Source organism: Abramis brama (genome assembly GCF_963993115.1).
Source record: "Abramis brama genome assembly, chromosome: 15".
NCBI classification, from domain to species: domain Eukaryota; kingdom Metazoa; phylum Chordata; class Actinopteri; order Cypriniformes; family Leuciscidae; genus Abramis; species Abramis brama.
The window spans coordinates 16,074,051-16,093,148 of NC_139977.1; the positions used below are offsets into that span (position 1 = coordinate 16,074,051).

General features: G+C 38.1%; 1 protein-coding gene across 2 annotated transcripts; it reads right to left on the minus strand.

Moving 5' to 3' along the window:
* Positions 1-1,064: 1,064 nt before the first annotated feature.
* On the minus strand, positions 1,065-19,000 carry LOC311098188 (phosphatidylinositol-binding clathrin assembly protein). 2 transcript variants are annotated; one of them, XM_084138267.1, is made up of 19 exons: positions 18,236-19,000; positions 15,235-15,377; positions 14,903-14,978; positions 14,713-14,815; positions 14,480-14,573; positions 12,319-12,430; positions 12,014-12,120; positions 10,959-11,000; positions 8,368-8,453; positions 5,785-5,818; positions 5,452-5,594; positions 5,164-5,261; positions 3,666-3,782; positions 3,532-3,562; positions 3,283-3,415; positions 3,050-3,073; positions 2,876-2,932; positions 1,857-1,973; positions 1,065-1,755 (listed from the first exon to the last, which is right to left on the minus strand). In XM_084138267.1, the coding sequence occupies exons 1-19, from the start codon at positions 18,363-18,365 to the stop codon at positions 1,741-1,743; spliced, it is 1,662 nt and encodes a 553-aa protein (XP_083994393.1). In that variant the 5' UTR covers positions 18,366-19,000; the 3' UTR covers positions 1,065-1,740. The 2 variants fall into 2 exon arrangements, with proteins under 2 accessions (XP_083994393.1, XP_083994394.1); XM_084138268.1 differs by lacking the exon at positions 10,959-11,000 and having other exon boundaries at positions 18,236-18,999.
* Between the last annotated feature and the right edge of the window lie 98 nt (positions 19,001-19,098).

Sequence of the window (19,098 nt, forward strand, 5' to 3'; positions counted from 1 at the left end):
TCGATCACAAAACCATGGTTAATTTTCCTAAGGAGCGGTGAACCGTCTTACAAAAGCAAGAGCTTACAAAAGCTACAAAAACCAGCTGTTTTTCCATAAAGTTCTTGTAAAGGGGATTCTGTTAAATAAAATATCTCACTTTGGAGTGGACTTTGAGCTTTGTAAACTTGCAGATATTTTTATGCTCAAACAGCAACATTACATACTAACTAAAGTTGAAAAAGTGGAAAAGCATAATAGGACCCCTTTAAGCTTCAGTTGAAAAGTTGGATTTTGAATTATTTCAGAAAATGAGCCCTGTGACCAACAAAAGCATGATTCTTTACACCTTTTGTTCATCATGATAATCTTCACAAATGAACTGAACTTTTATGAATTTTGAAACCTAAATACAGATGCCAGAAGTAAAAAGCTAGGCTATAAACGAACTTCACCATGGTCAAATGACTTCAGTGTCACCACCACTAAGCATCCAACAACTCTTTGTCTTTATTTAAAAAACCTTTTCCCTGAATGTTTGAGTAAGAATAGTTTGCAAGGGCGCAAGTCTGTGAAAGCGGACTAGAGATTAGATGCCGTTTAATGACCCTGACAACCCGTTGTCCCATTTAGCCACTTGTTTCTCAAGACAAGTACTACTGTATTTGATGTCATAGAATAAAACGTGAAAATATCTTGAGCTTGTCTTAACCACAGACCTTATTCATGCATTTACTAAAAAAACCTATTGACTTCAGAACAATGGAACCAGAATAGTGATATATATTACTATTCCCTACATTACTCCACTGATGTTCTCAATTGAATGAAGTGAAAATACGCTCAGTGTATGTATTCTCTAGCGTCGTTATTGAGGTGCATTATGTTAGTGAATGAGTGCACTTGATAATGTCCAATACTATGGTTTTGGACATCACTATAAACAGCTGCCCCCTCAAATAATGCACCATATAAAGATATACAGTATGGGGCACTTTTGAATACAACCATAGTCATTGCCTTGGTATCTGACATGCACTTTTTGCCAGATATTTAATAAATGGTATAATTTCCATACAGAAACATACTGCTGTATTTTACTTTAATCCAAACAGCCATACCTTTACCATACCTGAATGAGGCATTACAAGTCATGTAGAAACAAATCGAACTTTTAAGGTGAAATCCAAAATGTTTGGGGACAAGACAAATGTACGAAAAGTGACCTGTACACATTTCTCCAAGACTCAAGAAATTGAGATGCCATCCGCTGTGGCACAATCAACATTGACAGTGGTTGATTCGAAACACTATTCAGGCAATGTGCATACAAAACCTTGGCTTGGTTTAGACATTATAAACATTGATTCAAGTGTGCACAATTACAACAATCACTTTTCCAAACAGGGGGGAAGGGGAGGGGCTTGACATCATGACAACTTTTCATTCCACTGCAATTCACTGTACACTGTCATTCCGTTTGCATCAGCCAGTGACATCATCAAAGAGGGCTGCCTAAAAACACTAAATTTTGACACTTAGAAATTAAAGGTAACATGTAAAATGACGGAGGACTGTTATGTCGCTGGATGGAGGGAGTATGTTACAAACACACGGGCTAAGGGGTAAAATGCCACATGAACATCTTCTGTCTCTTTGAGCCATTTGAACCGTTTCTCATGTCTGCCTTGCCATTTTTGGTTTTGGATTGGTTGATGTTTTTCCTCGGGCGTATGTGTCAGTTCAACATGCTCCTCAGTGCTACATGAAGTGCATCTGGAAAAAAAGGCATCTTATTATCACAGGTCACAAGCAGAGGTACGTACAGAAGAACAGCCTTTAATGTAAGAAGTTAGGACGCTCTTGGACGGGAGTACCTGAGCTCCAGGGATTGGGGTGAAGGGATTGGTGGTGCGGAGGATGGGCTGGTTATATATCATAGGCTGGGGAGCCATCAAGGGCATTGACCCCATCTGCCCCACAGGAGGAGGAATCTATAGAACAGTGAAAAAGTTCAGCATGAGTGTCGGACTTTTCGTGTCGTTAATATTCTTTAGTTTGGAAGAAATTAATACTTTTATTCGTCAATGATGCATTAAATTGATCAAAAGTGGCAGGCATTTATAACATTTCTATTTAGAACGTTTTGAACGTTCTGTTCCTCAAAGCAAGGTTTCCCACATGGGTGTTCATGAGGAAACTGCATGAGTTGATGAATAGCTAATAATTATATTGAATGTACAAGAAAAAATGGGGGCTTCATGATAATCGCGATTATCAAATCAAAGGCTCCAATTTAATAAATAACTGTAGTCTGATGCGCTGTGTGTTTTGGAGTGAAGCACGCAGCGAATTTCATCATTTATCAGATATTATTTTTATTTATTTTACAGTACAATTTGTATATTATAATTGTAATTTACAACCGTAATATATCTTCATTTTATAATTAGAGTTAAAACATACTACAACAACTACTACTAATTATTACTGACATCAGTGAATGTGTCGCTAAATTATTTAAATAATAACTTAAAAATCTGTGAGTACTTCAAGAATATATTTTATGTCTAAGGGATTCGGGGGGTCCCTGCCTCAAAGAGTCCTGAAAAAAAATGTATCAGGGTTTCCACAAAATAATAAGAAATGATTTCTGAAAGATCATGTGAACATTCAGCTTTTCCATTACAGGAATAAATTACATTTGATTTAAAATTAAAATAGGGAACAGTTTAAATTATAATATTTCATAATTTTGCTTTTTTTTTTTTTTTTTACTGCATTAAACACCTTACCGGCCCCATACTTCTGAACAAAAGTGTATAAAATAGTTATGTAAATATATTGAACCCCGAAAATTATTAAGATGGCAAAATTATCAAGCTGAAACACGTACCATCCCATACACAGGCACTTGGGGGGTTGTCATCGGAAATGCAACCGGAGCTGGTGCCTGAGACAGACAGAAAAACGTCAGAATTAAGTGTGCAGAAATATTTGTAACTCATTTATTTTGATAGTTCTTTGAATGTAGTTGATTCAATCATGTTTATGTATAAGCAGGACTTACATAGCCAGTATAAATCATTCCATTCTGTATCATTACAAAAACATGCAGAAGAGAGAAAGACAAAGACGTTACTGAGAATCACACAGAAATTATTTAGTGTTGTATGTAGTACACAGGCCATGTCTCTTGGATTTGAAATCACATACATATTGTATTCAAACATATTATACAGAATAAGCAGACTGCAATTTTCTAACAGGTGCATGTCTTGAGCAATGAGTCATTTGCCATACCATCTGTGGCATCGGTATGGGAGCAGGGGCCAGGTGTGTGTGGCTCCAAGGTGCCGTCCCATTCATGGCTTTAGACTGCCAGTGGGAACCTCCAGACGCTTTTTTCTCCAAATGAGTCCAATGAACTTCTGGCCTAAAAAAAAACACATTCATACGTCAGACTGTTACAGATGTACACATTGCAATAATGATTGTTAATCTTGTCAATAAACCTAAAATATCATACGCTTTGGACAGTAAAAGCCTTACTTTTTGGCTGGGGGTCCTCCAAAATGTAAATCTATGACAAATAAAACATGCATTATGAGCACAGGTATCACAGTCTGTAGTTTAATGTTTAATTGCCATAGAAACAAAATAAATGAGACGACTGAAAGACTCACTGCCCACAAGATTGGCCAAGGACGAATCCAGATCATTAGTAAGTAATTTTCCTCCATTGTAGAACTGTGTGCCTTGACTTTGGACCTGCGAGGAGAGGGTGGGCTTCAAAAGTGCTCCTACGGGAAAGCCAATCTGGAAGATAAAAACAAGGCAATTATTTTTCAATATTAAAGCTGATAAAACTCCAGTTCAATATGCAGAGACAAATATAAAGGGCTGGGTGTCAATTTCTCAGTTTCTCAATTCAGATTTCGATTTGATTTGATGTAATGCAGGGAAGTATTTCAGACTGATTTAAATTGATAACTCGTCTTTTTTAACTATTCATTAAAAGAACATAAGTCATAAGAGTCGTTCGTACTTAGAATGGGGACGTTTTTGATTCACTGACAAGAACAGGTTGATTAGAGTCATTTATTCATGAATCGGACTACACTGGTCATACTGTATGTTTTTGATTCACTGACAAGAACAGGTTGATAAGAGTCAAATCAATGCACTGCTTGGATTGTAAGTTTTTGATTCACTAAAAAGAACTGGTTGATAAGAATCATTTATTCATGAATCGAACTACACTGGTTGTGGTGTATGTTTTTGATTCACTAAAAATAACTGGTTCATAAGAGTCATTTGTTCATGAATCAGATTACACTGGTCGTGCTGTATTTGATTTACTAAAAACAACATTTGTTCGAGAATCGGACTACACAGGTCACACTATATGTTTTTGATTCACTTAAAAGAACTGATTCCTAAGTGTCATTTGTTTGTGAATATGACTACACAAGTCACGCTGCATGTCTTTGATTCACTGAAAAGAACTGGCTCCTAAGTGTCATTTGTTCGTGAAAAGGACTACACAAGTCGAAGTCACACTGTATGTTTTTGATTCACTAAAAATAATTGGTTAATGACAGTAATTTATTCATGAATCGGACTACACTGGTTGGGCTGTACGTTATTGATTCACTAAAAATAATTGGTTAATGACAGTAATTTATTCATGAATCGGACTACACTGGTTGGGCTGTATGTTATTGATTCACTAAAAAGAACTGGTTCATAAGAATCATTTATTCATGAATCGGACTACACTGGTTGGGCTGGACGTTTTTGATTCACTAAAAAGAACTGGTTCATAATTGGTTGGTGAATTGGACTACACTGGTGGCAATGTATATTTTTGATTCAATAAAAAAAATAACTGGTGTGGTTTTGGGATGGAATTATCTGTTTTTCTGAATCTGTTTGAAAACCAGTATTTTTGCAATTTGTTCGATGTCGCCACAGGTCCAACAATTACAAACTTTTAAAAGTCAATGAACTCATTATAAAAATATGTAAAATACTCACTCAGTTGAGTCCCAAAGAAGTAGAGAATGTGCCATGTAATAAAGAATTTAAGAAGAGCAAGATTAAAATTGTATCAGAGAAAAATGCTAAAACACTCAGAATATAGAAATAGTAAACTGGACAGTTTTGGGCCAGTTTAATTACCTCCCCAACTGTTGTTAGTGGCCGGTAGGGTGGTTGTCTGAGCAGGGGTGTTGGAATTATGTTGGAGATCAAAATGGTCATTGGTGAAGTTGTGCACACTGTTCAGGATAATGGGGAAATAACAATTAAACCTTGTAACGGGCACACAATTACTTCTGCAATTACTTTGAACTCATTTGTCTTTGGGAAAATGCGTTTGCTAAGTGAATAAATGCAAATATAGTAATACAGGGCAATGGTATTTCATATAGAAGTGCCACTACACTCGAAACACTCCAGAACATGTACCCGTTTGTGATGGTTAGATCAGGTGGACTGGACAGAAGCTCGGTGGCACCGCTGCTGGTGCAGCTACTGTTGGCACTGCCCACAGACTGCCCGCTGGGGGATACTGTCGGGGTCTGCATGCCAATGTCTTTGAGCTGAACAGCCTGCCGAGCAGAAATAACAGCATAAACCAACAACATTAATGCAGACAGTTTCAGTGAACATGTAATTGTTTGGATGAACATTTGCAAAAAGGAAGGAGTTTGAAAATACGTTTCATGCTGTTGTGAAGTCTGCGCTCATTAGCAATTTGACAGAGAAATGATGTGACAAATGAATAAGATTAGATCTTACCTTTGCAGGCTGTAGTCTGTCACCCTCCACCTCCCTATGAATGCAAAAAGAGAATGATTCACTGGAACATCTAATCGCGGCTGATAGACAAACTAACAAATCAATTGCGCTATTTTGTCAAGTTTCAGTGGGATCTGTGAAAACCCTAACTGTAGGAACCACTATCATCATCACAATATTGATTATGAGCAGAACCGTCATGCCCATTCAAACTGGCACCTGATTTTTGAGCCAAGTGGATTTTGAATGATTTTTGAATAAAGTAGATACAGTTGTATGATTATTGTAGGTAATAAAAAGTTTTTTTTCTAAAATGCTGGGGCAGAAATGAACTTCTGTCATGACAACTCTCAGAGTGATTGGCATGGTAATGGATATGACATTGTTGATATAGGGTCTTGGCAGAATAAATCTACTACACTGCTGCTGTTATTGCTGCTGCTGCTGAGCAAGTACGGGACTTACTACTGCCAATTCATGCACAACATGCTGCTGTGAGAAAGTAAGACATGCTACTGCTGTACCAACGCATTCTCAGCCTTGGGCGTCATATACTGACGCTTTTGACATTTCGTCGACATCGAGCGCACATGGCACCCTTTAGCGTGAATATGACACGTACAGAGCTTTGTTCGGTTATGGGTAGGTTTAGGTCTAGTGTAGGGTTAGGGTTAGACCACTAGGAGGCGCCTTCTGGCCCATTTCTATCTGCGTCTCATATTGACGCTAAAGGGTGCCATGTGCGTTCGATGTCGACGAAATGTCAAAAGCGCCAATATATGACGCCCTAGGATGAGAATGGGCTGGCTGTACAATATAGCGTACATGAATTAGCCGTAGCAGATCTATACAGGTGGAGCTGGGGAAGGTGGAGGGTTTCTGAAACGCTACAGAACTGCTACAGCAAATGCTGACAAAGTATTTAAAGGTTGAGCAGCGAGCTCATTGGCTACTGATTCAGCAGGAACCAATCAGCTGTGCCCTATAGAGAACGATGTGATTGCAAGCAGATTGAGTTAAGGACCTATTGGCCTGCACCATCTAGAGTTTCATGACAGAACTTTGTATATATTTTAAATTTCTGATAAAAAATTGATTTTGAGATTTGTTTGTGTCTCAAATGTTTATGTGGCCTTACGGACCGAGATTTAATTGGGAGACATTTTTTCTGTAATAAAGAGAATACTAAAAGTAGCACAAGTAACATAATCTTTATTATATGCAGCAAAGCAATTTTGTTTTAAAAAATAATTAAAATCATAAAACAGGGAGGACATATTTAGACCCTCACAATTATGTGTCAAGGTCTGTAAATTTTTAAATTATATATGAGATATTTTGACATCTTTATGAAAAGGCAAGTTTAGTTCATGTCAAATGGATAACCTCAATATTAATAAATAAATAAATAAATAAAAAGTGTATTGAAGGTGTAACGAAAGTATTTTTACACACAACTTGTATTAAAAGCAGTGGATTTCAAAGAGGGTCTCAAGATGACTTACAATTATTTACATTTTAATTTTAAATCATTTTAAAAGTGTGATTTCTAGACCTGTGGAAATTCATGTAAATGAATAAAATCTTAAAACTTCACTGGCATTTTTACAATGAATATACAGTTTTCTAGTTGTGCTAAAAGTAGAAATTGTGAGTGAAACACATTTTTAAAATATTCTGGAAAATGAGGGACCTTGGAATCGAAAAGGTTTAGAAACACTGATTTAGAGTGATTCAATCAAAATGTTGGATGAGAATGGTATATATTTTTGTTTGCACTTTATTTTACAGTATGTGCACTTGCATGTACTTACAGTGTACTTACTTAAGAAAATACTGGGTAATCTAAGATAACTACAGGGATTAAGGTTAGGTTTAGGGGTAGGTTCAAGGTTAGTTGTTACCCAGTTATAGTAATTACCTAGTTCTGGCATGAAACTCTATAGACGGCGCAGGCTGCTAAGTCTTTGACTCATTTGGTAGCGATCACATTATCTACATGGTACAACTGATTGGTTGCTGTTGCATCAGCGTCCAATGAGCTGCGGCTCAGCATTCAAACAAATACCGGGGTGTTGCAGGTAGAAGTATGCAGCGCGCTTTCAGAAACCTTCCCCAGCTCCATCTGTATAGATCTGCTACAGGGGTTAAATCATGTATGTTTCATGTGCAGCATGTCTTACAAGTTCACAGCAATATCTGTGAATGTATTGGTAGTAGCCAGTCTCGGTACTTGCTCGGCAGCATCAGCAGTGTAGCAGATCTATTCCGCCAAGACCAAATACATTAACATTGCCATATCCATTACCATGCCAATCTCTATTACCATACCAATCTCCCGAGAATTGTCATGACAGAATTACTGTAATAAGTACATAGTATGTACATGGGCAACAGGACTGTAAAATAACGTTGTTGTTTTTTTAATGTATATATGGAATAAGCATGAATACAAAGAGTACAATTCAAAGAACTTAGTTGGCAGTTGTATATAAACTTTTTTTTTTTTCAATACTCCTTTTCAGCATTCCTGACATTTGTATTTGTCATTGACGCTTAGAATCCCAGCACATATTCAAGTACCTGCTGACAGTAGAGGCCTCTTTCATTTTCTTGCCCTCCAGAGAAGCCAGATGTTGCTCCAGAGCATCTAAGAGACTGTTGGGAGCCTGGTGGTGAGGTCAAGAAGGGATGAGGCAACACAGGTTTTAGGCAACACAATAAACTGGTTAAAAGTAGCAGCAAAAAATGATCAAAACAAAACACACACACTCAGACATTTACACCTAACTATAAATCGAAAAATAAGGAATTCATACATAAACAACTACATGTATATTCTACTGTTCTGTCTTTTATTCTTTCTCTCACACACTCATACCTTCACACACACAAAGGCTGCGTAACTAAGAGAACCTAATAGTGGTTATGAGTCTCTGAAAACAAAGGGGAAACACAACAGAAGTAATTTAAGTGGAAAGGGCTTAAGCTTAAAAGCTACACATGCAAAACAATATCTGTTTCCCATGCAAGTTCTCCAACAGGCCGTTTAAGACCTGTGAGGTCAACTGAGATAACTTGAGAAGAATTAATACTATGAAAAACGGAAAGCAGACTGACCTACAAGGAGATTGTTCTAATCATGCACAGGATATAAACACACATACTGCACGGGTATCAAATGCCACAGCGGAACCTGCCAATCTTTGGATTCCACTTGGATTTCTTGGAAATCAATCAGGAGTCAAATTTTAGCTATGCCGCTTTTAGTGCTGATTGCAATGTCTGCATGGACATTTTGATAGAATCTGAAACACTTGGAAGCCAAAGCAGGTTAACCAAAGAAAGGCAAACATTGAGTGAGACCAGTCCACGCTGCCAGTATTTTATGCTTGTATTGCAGTTTCGCCCAAAAGGAGCAACGTCAATTTAATCGAAATGTCGGCCGAAAGGATTCGGCACGCGGGCATGTGCGTCTGTTCTTATACAACATTTGCCTTTGGGCCACGAGCTGTGTCCGGTGTACATGCCAATTCAGAGGAGGAAATTTCATGAATAACAAAAGAGCAGATTTCTCAGACGTGTAATTTGAAGGAAGACACAATAGCGGGAGCGTTCTACTGAGAAATCTGAAACATATGCAACGAAACAACACACTATTAAAGGAGAGATAAACAAGGAAGAGAAGTTAAGACAAGGGTTCTACAGGAGCAGGAGTATACAAAAGGCCGTGATTAATATCTATCTTACAGCAAAGAAAAGGCACTTAAATAGGACTTATGAAATAAGCCTAATCAATGGTGCTAATGATAGAGTACTTGAGAATAGAACGCAGGCCTTCTGAATACTGCTTCAGCTTAAGTAAACAAGGCACTCCTTCCAATAAAATGTTTTGTTGACATGGTTGAAGTACCACTTTGTAGTGTGCCAGCCCAACACCTTCAGGAGTCCCTGTCCAATGTAAATGAAAATGTCAAATATGCCAAATGGTGGCAAACTGAAGGGGGACGTCAATGCCCGGCACCCTGGCAGAATTGTTAAGAGACGCAGGAAAATCAGGTCTATATTTGGCAGCGCTGCTGACTATAAAACTTCGTGAGGTGCCAGGCAGAATTTAGTCCCCAGCTCCAGTTTTAAGGCATTCTTATTTATTTGGTGCACATTCACTGTTCTACCCAAGAAACTATCCAAGCAGAATACCCTACCAGTACAGAGATATATGGCAAAGGTGAGTGCTTCCAGGTTGGGAGATGTCTTTATTTAGCGAGCCCGTGGCCCGCGACGTCAGACTGGCCACGTACAGCGTGGCAGAGATCATCGCACAAGCACCGTTTAGCCATATATCAATCCGTGTAAAAGCCGCCTTTTCGCTGTCTCTGACAAACGACAGACCGTTCAAACGGAAGTCATTCATTTCCAATGGGAAATTGCACGGGACGCCAAATTTGCGGACTGGATTTGAATATTTTAACTTCTGCGATTAGACTGTATGCAACAGTTGTTGTGTATTCCAATCAAACTATAAGCACGACGTGAGAACTATCAGTATTATTATTTTTTTTTTACTAAATACTCTGTAGAATTAAGCCTAAAATAACTATTTTATAATTGTTAAACAGTTATTTACAATGATAAGCACTGGAACGAGATTTGTGGACAAACAATTATTCCTTCCAAACCATAGTGTTGGTGAATAAGCGGAGGATAAATGCTGTTGCGCTCAGTCGTATGCGAGTGTCAGAGGCGGTGAAAACGTGGCTTTTGGAAGTACAAGCAGTCAAATTTCTCATGGGTATATGCCAGTAAGAAATAGTGGCTTGAGGGGCAAGCACTAAGCTTTAATGAGACCTTAACTGACTTTTCATTACTGATCAAATGTGGCTATAAACAAGGCAACGGCTATCAGAGATAGCACCTGTAAAAATTCACATAGACTATAGCTTTGGTACCCATTTACCTCTGGCGACAACAGAAAATGCAAAACAGCACATCTGATTCCTTGGGAGTGCGCGGGTATGGAGTAAGTTTCTTGAGGCCCCTATCCTAAAAGTCTGATAGATGAGGGGGAAATCAAAAGAAATCAGGGCTGGGGATGATGGTCTATGGGGTGAGGCGTGAATGAGAGATCAGGGTGAAGCCACATGAGAGAAACTGAGATGAAATGCACCACTAACCTGTGAGAGATCTGGGATGTCAACCTGATCAATTCCAACTTGCTGTGACACAAAAGAAAAGGAAGGGAGGGAGAACGGAAAACAAAACGTGAAACCAAACGGTAAAAAGAGAAAACCGAGGCACGTGGAGAAGGGAGAAAGAAGAATTAAGAAAAAGAGCCATTACTCCATGCAGTGTATGAGAAACAAAAAAGAGAGAATGGACGACTGGATGTACACACACACACAGAGACATTGAGGTTCTGGAGATGGTGTAGTAGATGATGAGTGAAAAGACACTTGTAGGTCAATGGTGAGATATTTACATGACTAGGTGAGAAACATCCAAAAGAAACACACAACTAATGTTGACTTTGGAAAAAAGACAAGAAAAACAAATGGCATACACACATTGTTATACAAAGAAAGAAATGTGCTCTTAAAGTCAACTTTAGTCAGTTTTTGGATAGCACTTCACCCTTTTCCTGAAGAGTCATATTATTCAGCCAGAAAGCAAAATAAAGGATTTAACAAAAAGAGAAGAAACCAAACAAAAAACTCAAGAAGGATGTGCTTAGCATTTTTCCCCAATGTATGCCTCCATACACATCAAAATAATGGGCTTTACAGACAAAAGTAAACAGCTAAATTCCAACCATCACACTGGCACAGTTGTCAAAAATATCAGGTGCCCGCTATTCATTCGCTTTATCTTTTCTTTTTCTAATCTTATCTTGTCATTTATGCAATTGTTTATCCAATAGTTCCTAGGAGCCAAATTGACAACTGTGCCCGTATCCAAACTGCAAAACAAAGGTTCAACTCATCGTTTGCACATTAAAGGACTGTCGTTGCAATCGTGTCATAGCTCTGTTCTTGCTGTTGTTGAGAGGGACAGATAGATAGAGAGACTTTCTGCTAAGGCATGCAGTGCAGGCACCAGAACAGGCAGCATGAGGGGGGACCTCCGATACAGGTTCTTGGACCAAAAGGCAAGAGGGACATTTAGCAAAAAAGGGCCTGAATAAGATGAGCCCAACCATCCCATGCATGGATTAGATCTGGAGATGTGTTACCTCTGCCACCTTGAGAAACTCTGAGAGCTTGGTCATCCTGATAAGAAACTTCTTGTATATTTCCAGCGCCTCTTTGCATTGATTCTTCTTCATATTAAAATATTTCTCTTTGAAGTGAAGAAAAAAGACAATTTAGCAAGTTGCAATTCTCTTTGAAGTACAAAATATATTTTTAATACATATAATATATTCATATATGAAAGCTGCTGTGACCAACGGCTTTTGTGCTGCACGCTCATATGAGGACACAAACTACTGAATTACTGATATTACATGGAAACAAAGCTCTGAGGTGAATGTATTACCTAGCAGATTAATGACACCCTCGTTGTAAGCAGCAAAGATGCGGATAGAGTCCTTGAAGAGCAGCGTGAAGGCACAATTGATCACCCCATTGGTCAGTTCATTAGAGCTGGCCTACAGGGAAGCACAAAATCACAAATGTAATCAAAACATGAGCCTTTAAATGCCAGCTTGCTGTTTCTCTGCATTCCTACTAGGCGTCTATAAATCATCAAGCAATCTCAAGCTTCCAAACGCCTCCTGCTGTTGCTTCAAAAGCCACATCTGAAGCACCATAACGGGTACAAGGGGTGTATCTCAGTTGCTGTAAGGTTTTGATTGCACAAATTTGTGTTTTGTAAAACCACACTGATATACATTCAGGCAAGGGTCAACATAATGCAGGGAAGACTGTCTGAGTGATTTCATGTGCTTTATATCTTGTAATTTAGTTCAGTTACAATTTTTTTTTATTCAAAATATTTTAATTGAATTCATATTTTTCCCTAAATGTTTGTTAATATATATATATATTTATAGAATATTTATAAACACACTATCATTCAAAATGGTATGGTATGGTAATATTTGTTTTGTTTTTGAAAGAAGTCTCTTATGGGACTTCATTTATTTGATCAAAAATACAGTAAACAGTAATATTGTGAACTATTACTGTTTTCTATGTTAATATATTTAAAAATGTAATTTATTCCTGTGATGCAAAGCTGAATTTTCAGTGTCACATGATCCTTAAGAAATCATTCTAATACACTGATTTTCTGCTGAAGAAACATTTCTTGGTTATTATTATTGAAAACAGTTGTGCTACTTAATATTTTTGTAGAAATCGTGATACATTTTTTCAGGGTTCTGTGATGAACAGAAAATTCATCAGAAAATGTAAATTATATAGATATCTTTTGTAACATTATGGGCCCTATTTTAACGATCTAAGCGCATGGTCTAAAGCGCACGGCGCAAGTTCACTTAGGGCGTGTCCGAATCCACTTTTGCTAGTTTAACGACGAGAAAAATGGTTGTCGCGCCAGGCTCATGGTCTAAAAGGGTTGTCCCTATTCTCATAATGAGTAATGGGTGTGTTTTGGGATTTAAGTGCGTTAAACCAATCAGAGTCTCATCTCCCATTCCCTTTAAATGTCAGTTGCGCCCGCGCCATGGCAGATTCGCTATTTACATGACGGAATTTGATAGTGGAAAGACCGAACGCGTCTCCAGAGCGCAAACGGAACTTCTTGTGCGCGAGGTAAAAGTGCGCAAGCAGATCATATACGGGACAAGCCAGATTCCACCATATCTTTATGTACACAATAATAATCTTTTACATTGTAATCCTTTTATTTTAAATATTTGGCATGTTTGTGTGTTGCTGTGCGTCCCTGTGTGTTTAATAAGCAGAGTGTACGTGCGTTGTGGACCCGCCTATAGGCGCACATTAAAAATGCGCTCTTTAAATAACAAAAAAAAGATTGCGCCATTGAATTTAGACCAGGTTTCAGTTGGTCAGTGGCGCAGTCTATTTCTGTTGCCTCAAAATAGCAACGCACCAACAATGTGCCAGTGAAAATGATAACTGCGTCGGGCTGAAACTAGCAAAAAACACTCGCATTGCACTTGGCGCTGCATTGTGCCGGGTGTAAGATAGGGCCCAATATGTCTTTACTGTCAATTTTGAGCAATTTAATGCATCCTTGTGGAATAAGAGTATTAACTTAAAAAAACAACAACTCTAAAATATATATAGGCCTATAAATATTTTATACAGTATTCTTTACTGCTGAAATGTCTACAATAGGCTGTTTAAAGACAATATTCCCATTGTGACATCTTAGCCCCTGACACTTTGACAACATGCTCTGCAATTGGGAACATATGTGTTTTTATTCATAAGGAAAAATGAGTAAAAAAGCCGTGAAAAACTGCAGAAAAGGAAGGGCAGACGTGAGACACACAGACTAAAGAACTGGTCCTGAAGATAGTAATCAGATGTTTATTTAAATCAGGAACACACTACACAACTTTCTGTGTAGTGTATTCCAGCCTTTGGTCATAATTACACTATTCTACCTACAAAAATACTGATAAATATCATGCATTCTTGTTTTATTCCCACACAATGTTCAATTTTAGATCTGAAAACTGAAACATAGTGTATGTATTCTGTACCTCAAAGTCCAGAAGAGCGTCCAGCTGATTCTGAATGATAGGTAGAGTCTTCATCAGCTTTTCTATGCTCATCGTGCGCATCACTCCATCGGTCCTGCGCAGAACATATTGATGGTGTGAGGTTACACATAGTTGAAACTGAAAGGTGTGACCAGTGACTACAACTGTACACCTTCAAAGGCTGCCGTTTCAAATGTCGCCATTTGTCTTATTATGGAATATTTGCACCTCACCCTCTTTTCATCTTGGTGAAATCAACTGCAACGAGTCTGTAGGACAGAGCCCTCTCGGTCAGATACCTGCTGTAACGTCTAATGTAGATGGACATATCGTAACCTAGAAGAGAAGTTCAATGCTTTAGACATGCAGCATAAATCTGGTCCATGAATGCACTTATATTGAAGTATTAATTATTAAACATACCTTGTAATGCGCCTTTATCTACGAAGTTATTCAAGTTAAAGAGTGTGCTTCTTGATGCAAGGTACTGGATAAACCTCTGGATGATGAAATGTAAGATACAGACAAGTAAGTGAAGGGGGATCAATAAAGCAAACTGGGTAGAATAATAACAAATAAATGCCTTCAGAAAGAATATAAAAACAAGAAATTTTTAGTTTCACAACTACCCGAAAGATTTAATACTTCAAAAATCTGATAGAATGACCCTGGCAAGTACTGTTACATTGATTTTGTGACACTCTACGGTCCACTGAGAAAGTGACAAGAAGAAGAATTCAGCCAGAGACTCTTACCTCATTGCCGTACATCATAAGGTGGTGTGTAGTAATGAGAGCTTTAAAGACCACCACCCAGCTTTGATTTGCTGTCCTCTCAAACAATGTGTCAGCCAAGTGAGGTATATTCACGTTCAGCTCATTGGTGCAGTGCATTAGATCTGTGCAAAAACAGGACAGGAACAATGACTGTACATGATCCAGAACAATTACATTGTGGTCGAATTATTAGATGATATACACTACCAGTTCAAAAGTTTGGGGTCAGAAAGATTTTTTTAAAGAAATTAATACTTACATTATTCAGCAAGAATGCATTAAATTGGTCGAAAGTTACATATTTTTATTTCAAATATACGATGTTCTTTTGAACTTTCTATTCACCAAGTATCCTGAAAAAAATGTATCATGTTTCCAGAGAAATATTAAGCAGCACAACTGTTTTCAACATTTATAATAATACGTTTTTTTGAGCACCAAATCAGCATGTTAGAATGATTTCTGAAGGACCGTGTGACTCTGAAGACTGGAGTAATGATGCTGAAAATTCTACATCATAATATTTCAACATGTTCTTGTTTTACTGTATTTTTGATCAAATAAATGCAGCCTTGGTGAGCATAAGAGAATTTAAGAAATCTTATGGATCCCAAACTTTTAAATGTAGAAAAACAAACATAATATATATATATATATTACATACATTTAATATATTTTATATACATATAAAAAAAACAGTGTTTGGTATGTGCTGGAGGAGACTTTACAGTGCTTGAGTCTTGCATTGTCAATACAAGATCTTGACCAAAAATCTTCATGGAAATAATATCACAACATTTATTTTCATCAAGAGGTGCATACACTTTTGGTCAAGATCTTGTATTGACAATGCAAGAGTCAAGCACTGTAAAGTCTCCTCCAGCACATTCCCAAGACTTTCAATGAATTTAAGGTCAGGACCATTCTTTTACAATTTGAGCCTGATTTGGACATTGTCATCCTGGAATATGGCCGTGATGTGTCTTCCTACACGGTTGTTTAAGAAATGAAAAGCTACACACTCCAACAGTTAGGGTTAGAAGAAATGTTCCCAAACATATCACAGGCTAGAAACATAATAATCACTGAAATAATGATCCAATCATAGACTATATTTGACTATAGACTATACATAGACTATCGACTATCCAATATTTGCCTATTTAAATCCAAACAGCGACTTTATTTTTGGCCAGGCAGTGTATATTTTATGCATATGGAACAGGTCTGGCTATTTCAGCTACACCCATTACTAACAGGTGCAAAAAAAATATCATCCAATTTACTTAAACGTTTTTAGTAGAATCAGGTGTACCAATGAATGTGAAGTCCATAAAGAAATTATTTATGAGTGAGTCTTGTGAATAGCCTACACAAAGCCCAGACCTGAACCCTTTTGAAAAACCTTTCGGATGAATTGGAAAGCTGACTACGATTCAGAGATGCTCTTCTGGGAGCAAATCCATGCATTCATGTTCCAACATCTAGTGTACAGCCTTCCCAGAAGGATTGGAGCAGTTAGTGAGTACTAACTCACTGTTAACACCAAACCAAATGTTCAATAAACAGGTTGTTTTGCTCAGATGTCCACATACCACATAGATATAAGGAAAACATTTTTCATTCTATAGCTTTGTACAATTTAACCAACAAATATGATTCAAATTCAAAAAGACATTTCATACCTACTATGTTTATCTGTTGTCTACTTCAGTGGTTCATAATTATATTAAGGTAAACTGCCAGAAATGAGCTGTTTCACCATGATAGAACAATCCATAGTGATGCCGGTCTATCTAACATGACATTGCTTGAATAGCGGTTACTCAAAAGTTACACTTGATTTCCCCCTAATTAACTGATAATAAAACCTGTGTCGGTGAATGCTAGCACATATTCAGAGAACACCTGCTACCTTTATTACTTCGTAGGAGGCTGGCAGTTTATTAGATCTGCAGGCTGCTTTCTTTATGTCTCCCAAAGGACATCTGCTCTGGACTCATTAACTGACAGCTTAATTGATAATCTGCTCCATTAATCAACTACACTTATTTATTATTAGTGAACTGAAAAAAAGCTCATTTTGACCAGTAAAGGAAGGTGCACCCTTACAATGTTGGGTGTGATTAAAAAAACTGACCGCAAATGCAAATATCAGTCATACCATGCCAAAATTAGCAATAGTATTTCGATTTCAGAATCAAATATTTCGGTCATTGTAAATAGGCTATAAATATCTACAATGACATTTTCTGCATTAATCTATATTTAACAAATGTCTACTTTAACAAATGTAACACAGCATATGTTCAGATAAAACAGATTAAGGTGATGCAATATAAGCTACAAACATCACTGCATTGATACTGCTGTCACCTTCAATGACTCAGACTAGGATAGCAAACACTGTAAGTCAACAATGGAGAAATAGCAACAACACCTTTAAAAACATGAATAAAGGTTTAAGTCACGAGCAATTTGCACCTTGCATTGTGTACGCAAGCTAATCTTCATCATGCTATGCCCTTGACATTGTATGTTTCCTATAAGGAATCAGCCTTAAAATTATTAAGTACACGTTGGCTACATAATTATTTAATAAGCATCTGGTTGTGATATCTCAAATGTGGCATGCATAATATCAAACTGATTTAAATGTATTTCGAAAAAAATAAATAAATAAATAAATAAATAAAATCGGTCATGAGGTCCCTGTCGTATGCAAATTGGCCAGTGTGTCAATCACGCATTCTAATCAGCATTACGGACTGTAAACGTGCCACGGTGACCTTCGGTGAATTGATGAAATGATCTCTATAATGGCTGTCAAGAAATAGGCTAATTTACTGTAATTATAGGTAAGGTTGTAAATAACAGCAAATGATCGGTCAGCAAACACTGAATCTAAATGGAAGCCGAAGCACAGTGCAAAACACAACGGGTGACATTTCGCTGCGTTTCCCCCCCTGCTTTAACCTACAATCAAGGTGCTTCTTCTTGGGCGCGCTGACTTCGTGCGTAGTGGCCTTGCACACGGCTTTGCTGATGGCAGATCCGGTCATGCTGTGCTGAGCCGCGGCGATCCGGTCCGTGATGGACTGTCCCGACATATTACGATTTTCAATAAATCGTCCCTCAAACAGATCTATTCACTGCAGGGGTGTGTGTGGGAGCCTGCTCCGTGCGTTTAGTCGGTCTTGCGGAGAGCGCTACCCTGATACGAACCGGACACGGGCGAGGATGCTCTGACATTCAGATAACGGCAATCACCGCGCGCTGAAATGATGACAATATAATGACAGATCGTGATTTAAATAGGCCTACCCGTTCAGCACGCGCAAAAAGGACACCGTGTTACTCGCTAGCCTCCGGTGTTGCCGGTTAACCATGTAATTGCTGTTTAAACGAAGCGTACTGCGAACGAAAATGGAGCAAAACCGGTTCAATCGGAGCGTTATTGATGTCTAGCCGTGGAAAATCTCGCCCTGATTCATTGCGTGAGCGAAGTAGGTGCATCACGGAATTTGATACCAAGCATCATTTTCCAAATTCCTTCAGCGCGCTTTCGCGTTATATAGGCTAAATGCACGCGCTGCTGAGAATGTGAACTATTAAATGGAGATTATCCCAGTCAGACAGTTGCAGCAGTGGTCCGAAATGTGAAAATTCAGGATCTCGTCGATGACATCTTTGATGAAGCAACAATTCCAGTTTCCTATTAACAGTCGGACGCTCCGCGCAAAATGGCAGTATCAGAATCAGGTGACTGGAGAGGGGGGCGATTGGCCTGTGTCAGAATATCTGGGGTGGGCACCTTAAGGTGGAATTTCCGCACTGCTTTAA

What these genes read in the sequence shown, in the direction of transcription:
- LOC311098188 (XM_084138267.1), bottom strand. Translation starts at nt 18,365, where the DNA reads ATGTCGGGACAGTCCATCACGGACCGGATCGCCGCGGCTCAGCACAGC. An exon ending in TTATGATGTACGGCAATGAG is followed by an intron (nt 14,979 to 15,234) that starts GTAAGAGTCTCT and finishes TTCATCATCCAG; the next exon opens with AGGTTTATCCAGTACCTTGC. An exon ending in GGGTGTCATTAATCTGCTAG is followed by an intron (nt 12,121 to 12,318) that starts GTAATACATTCA and finishes TTCACTTCAAAG; the next exon opens with AGAAATATTTTAATATGAAG.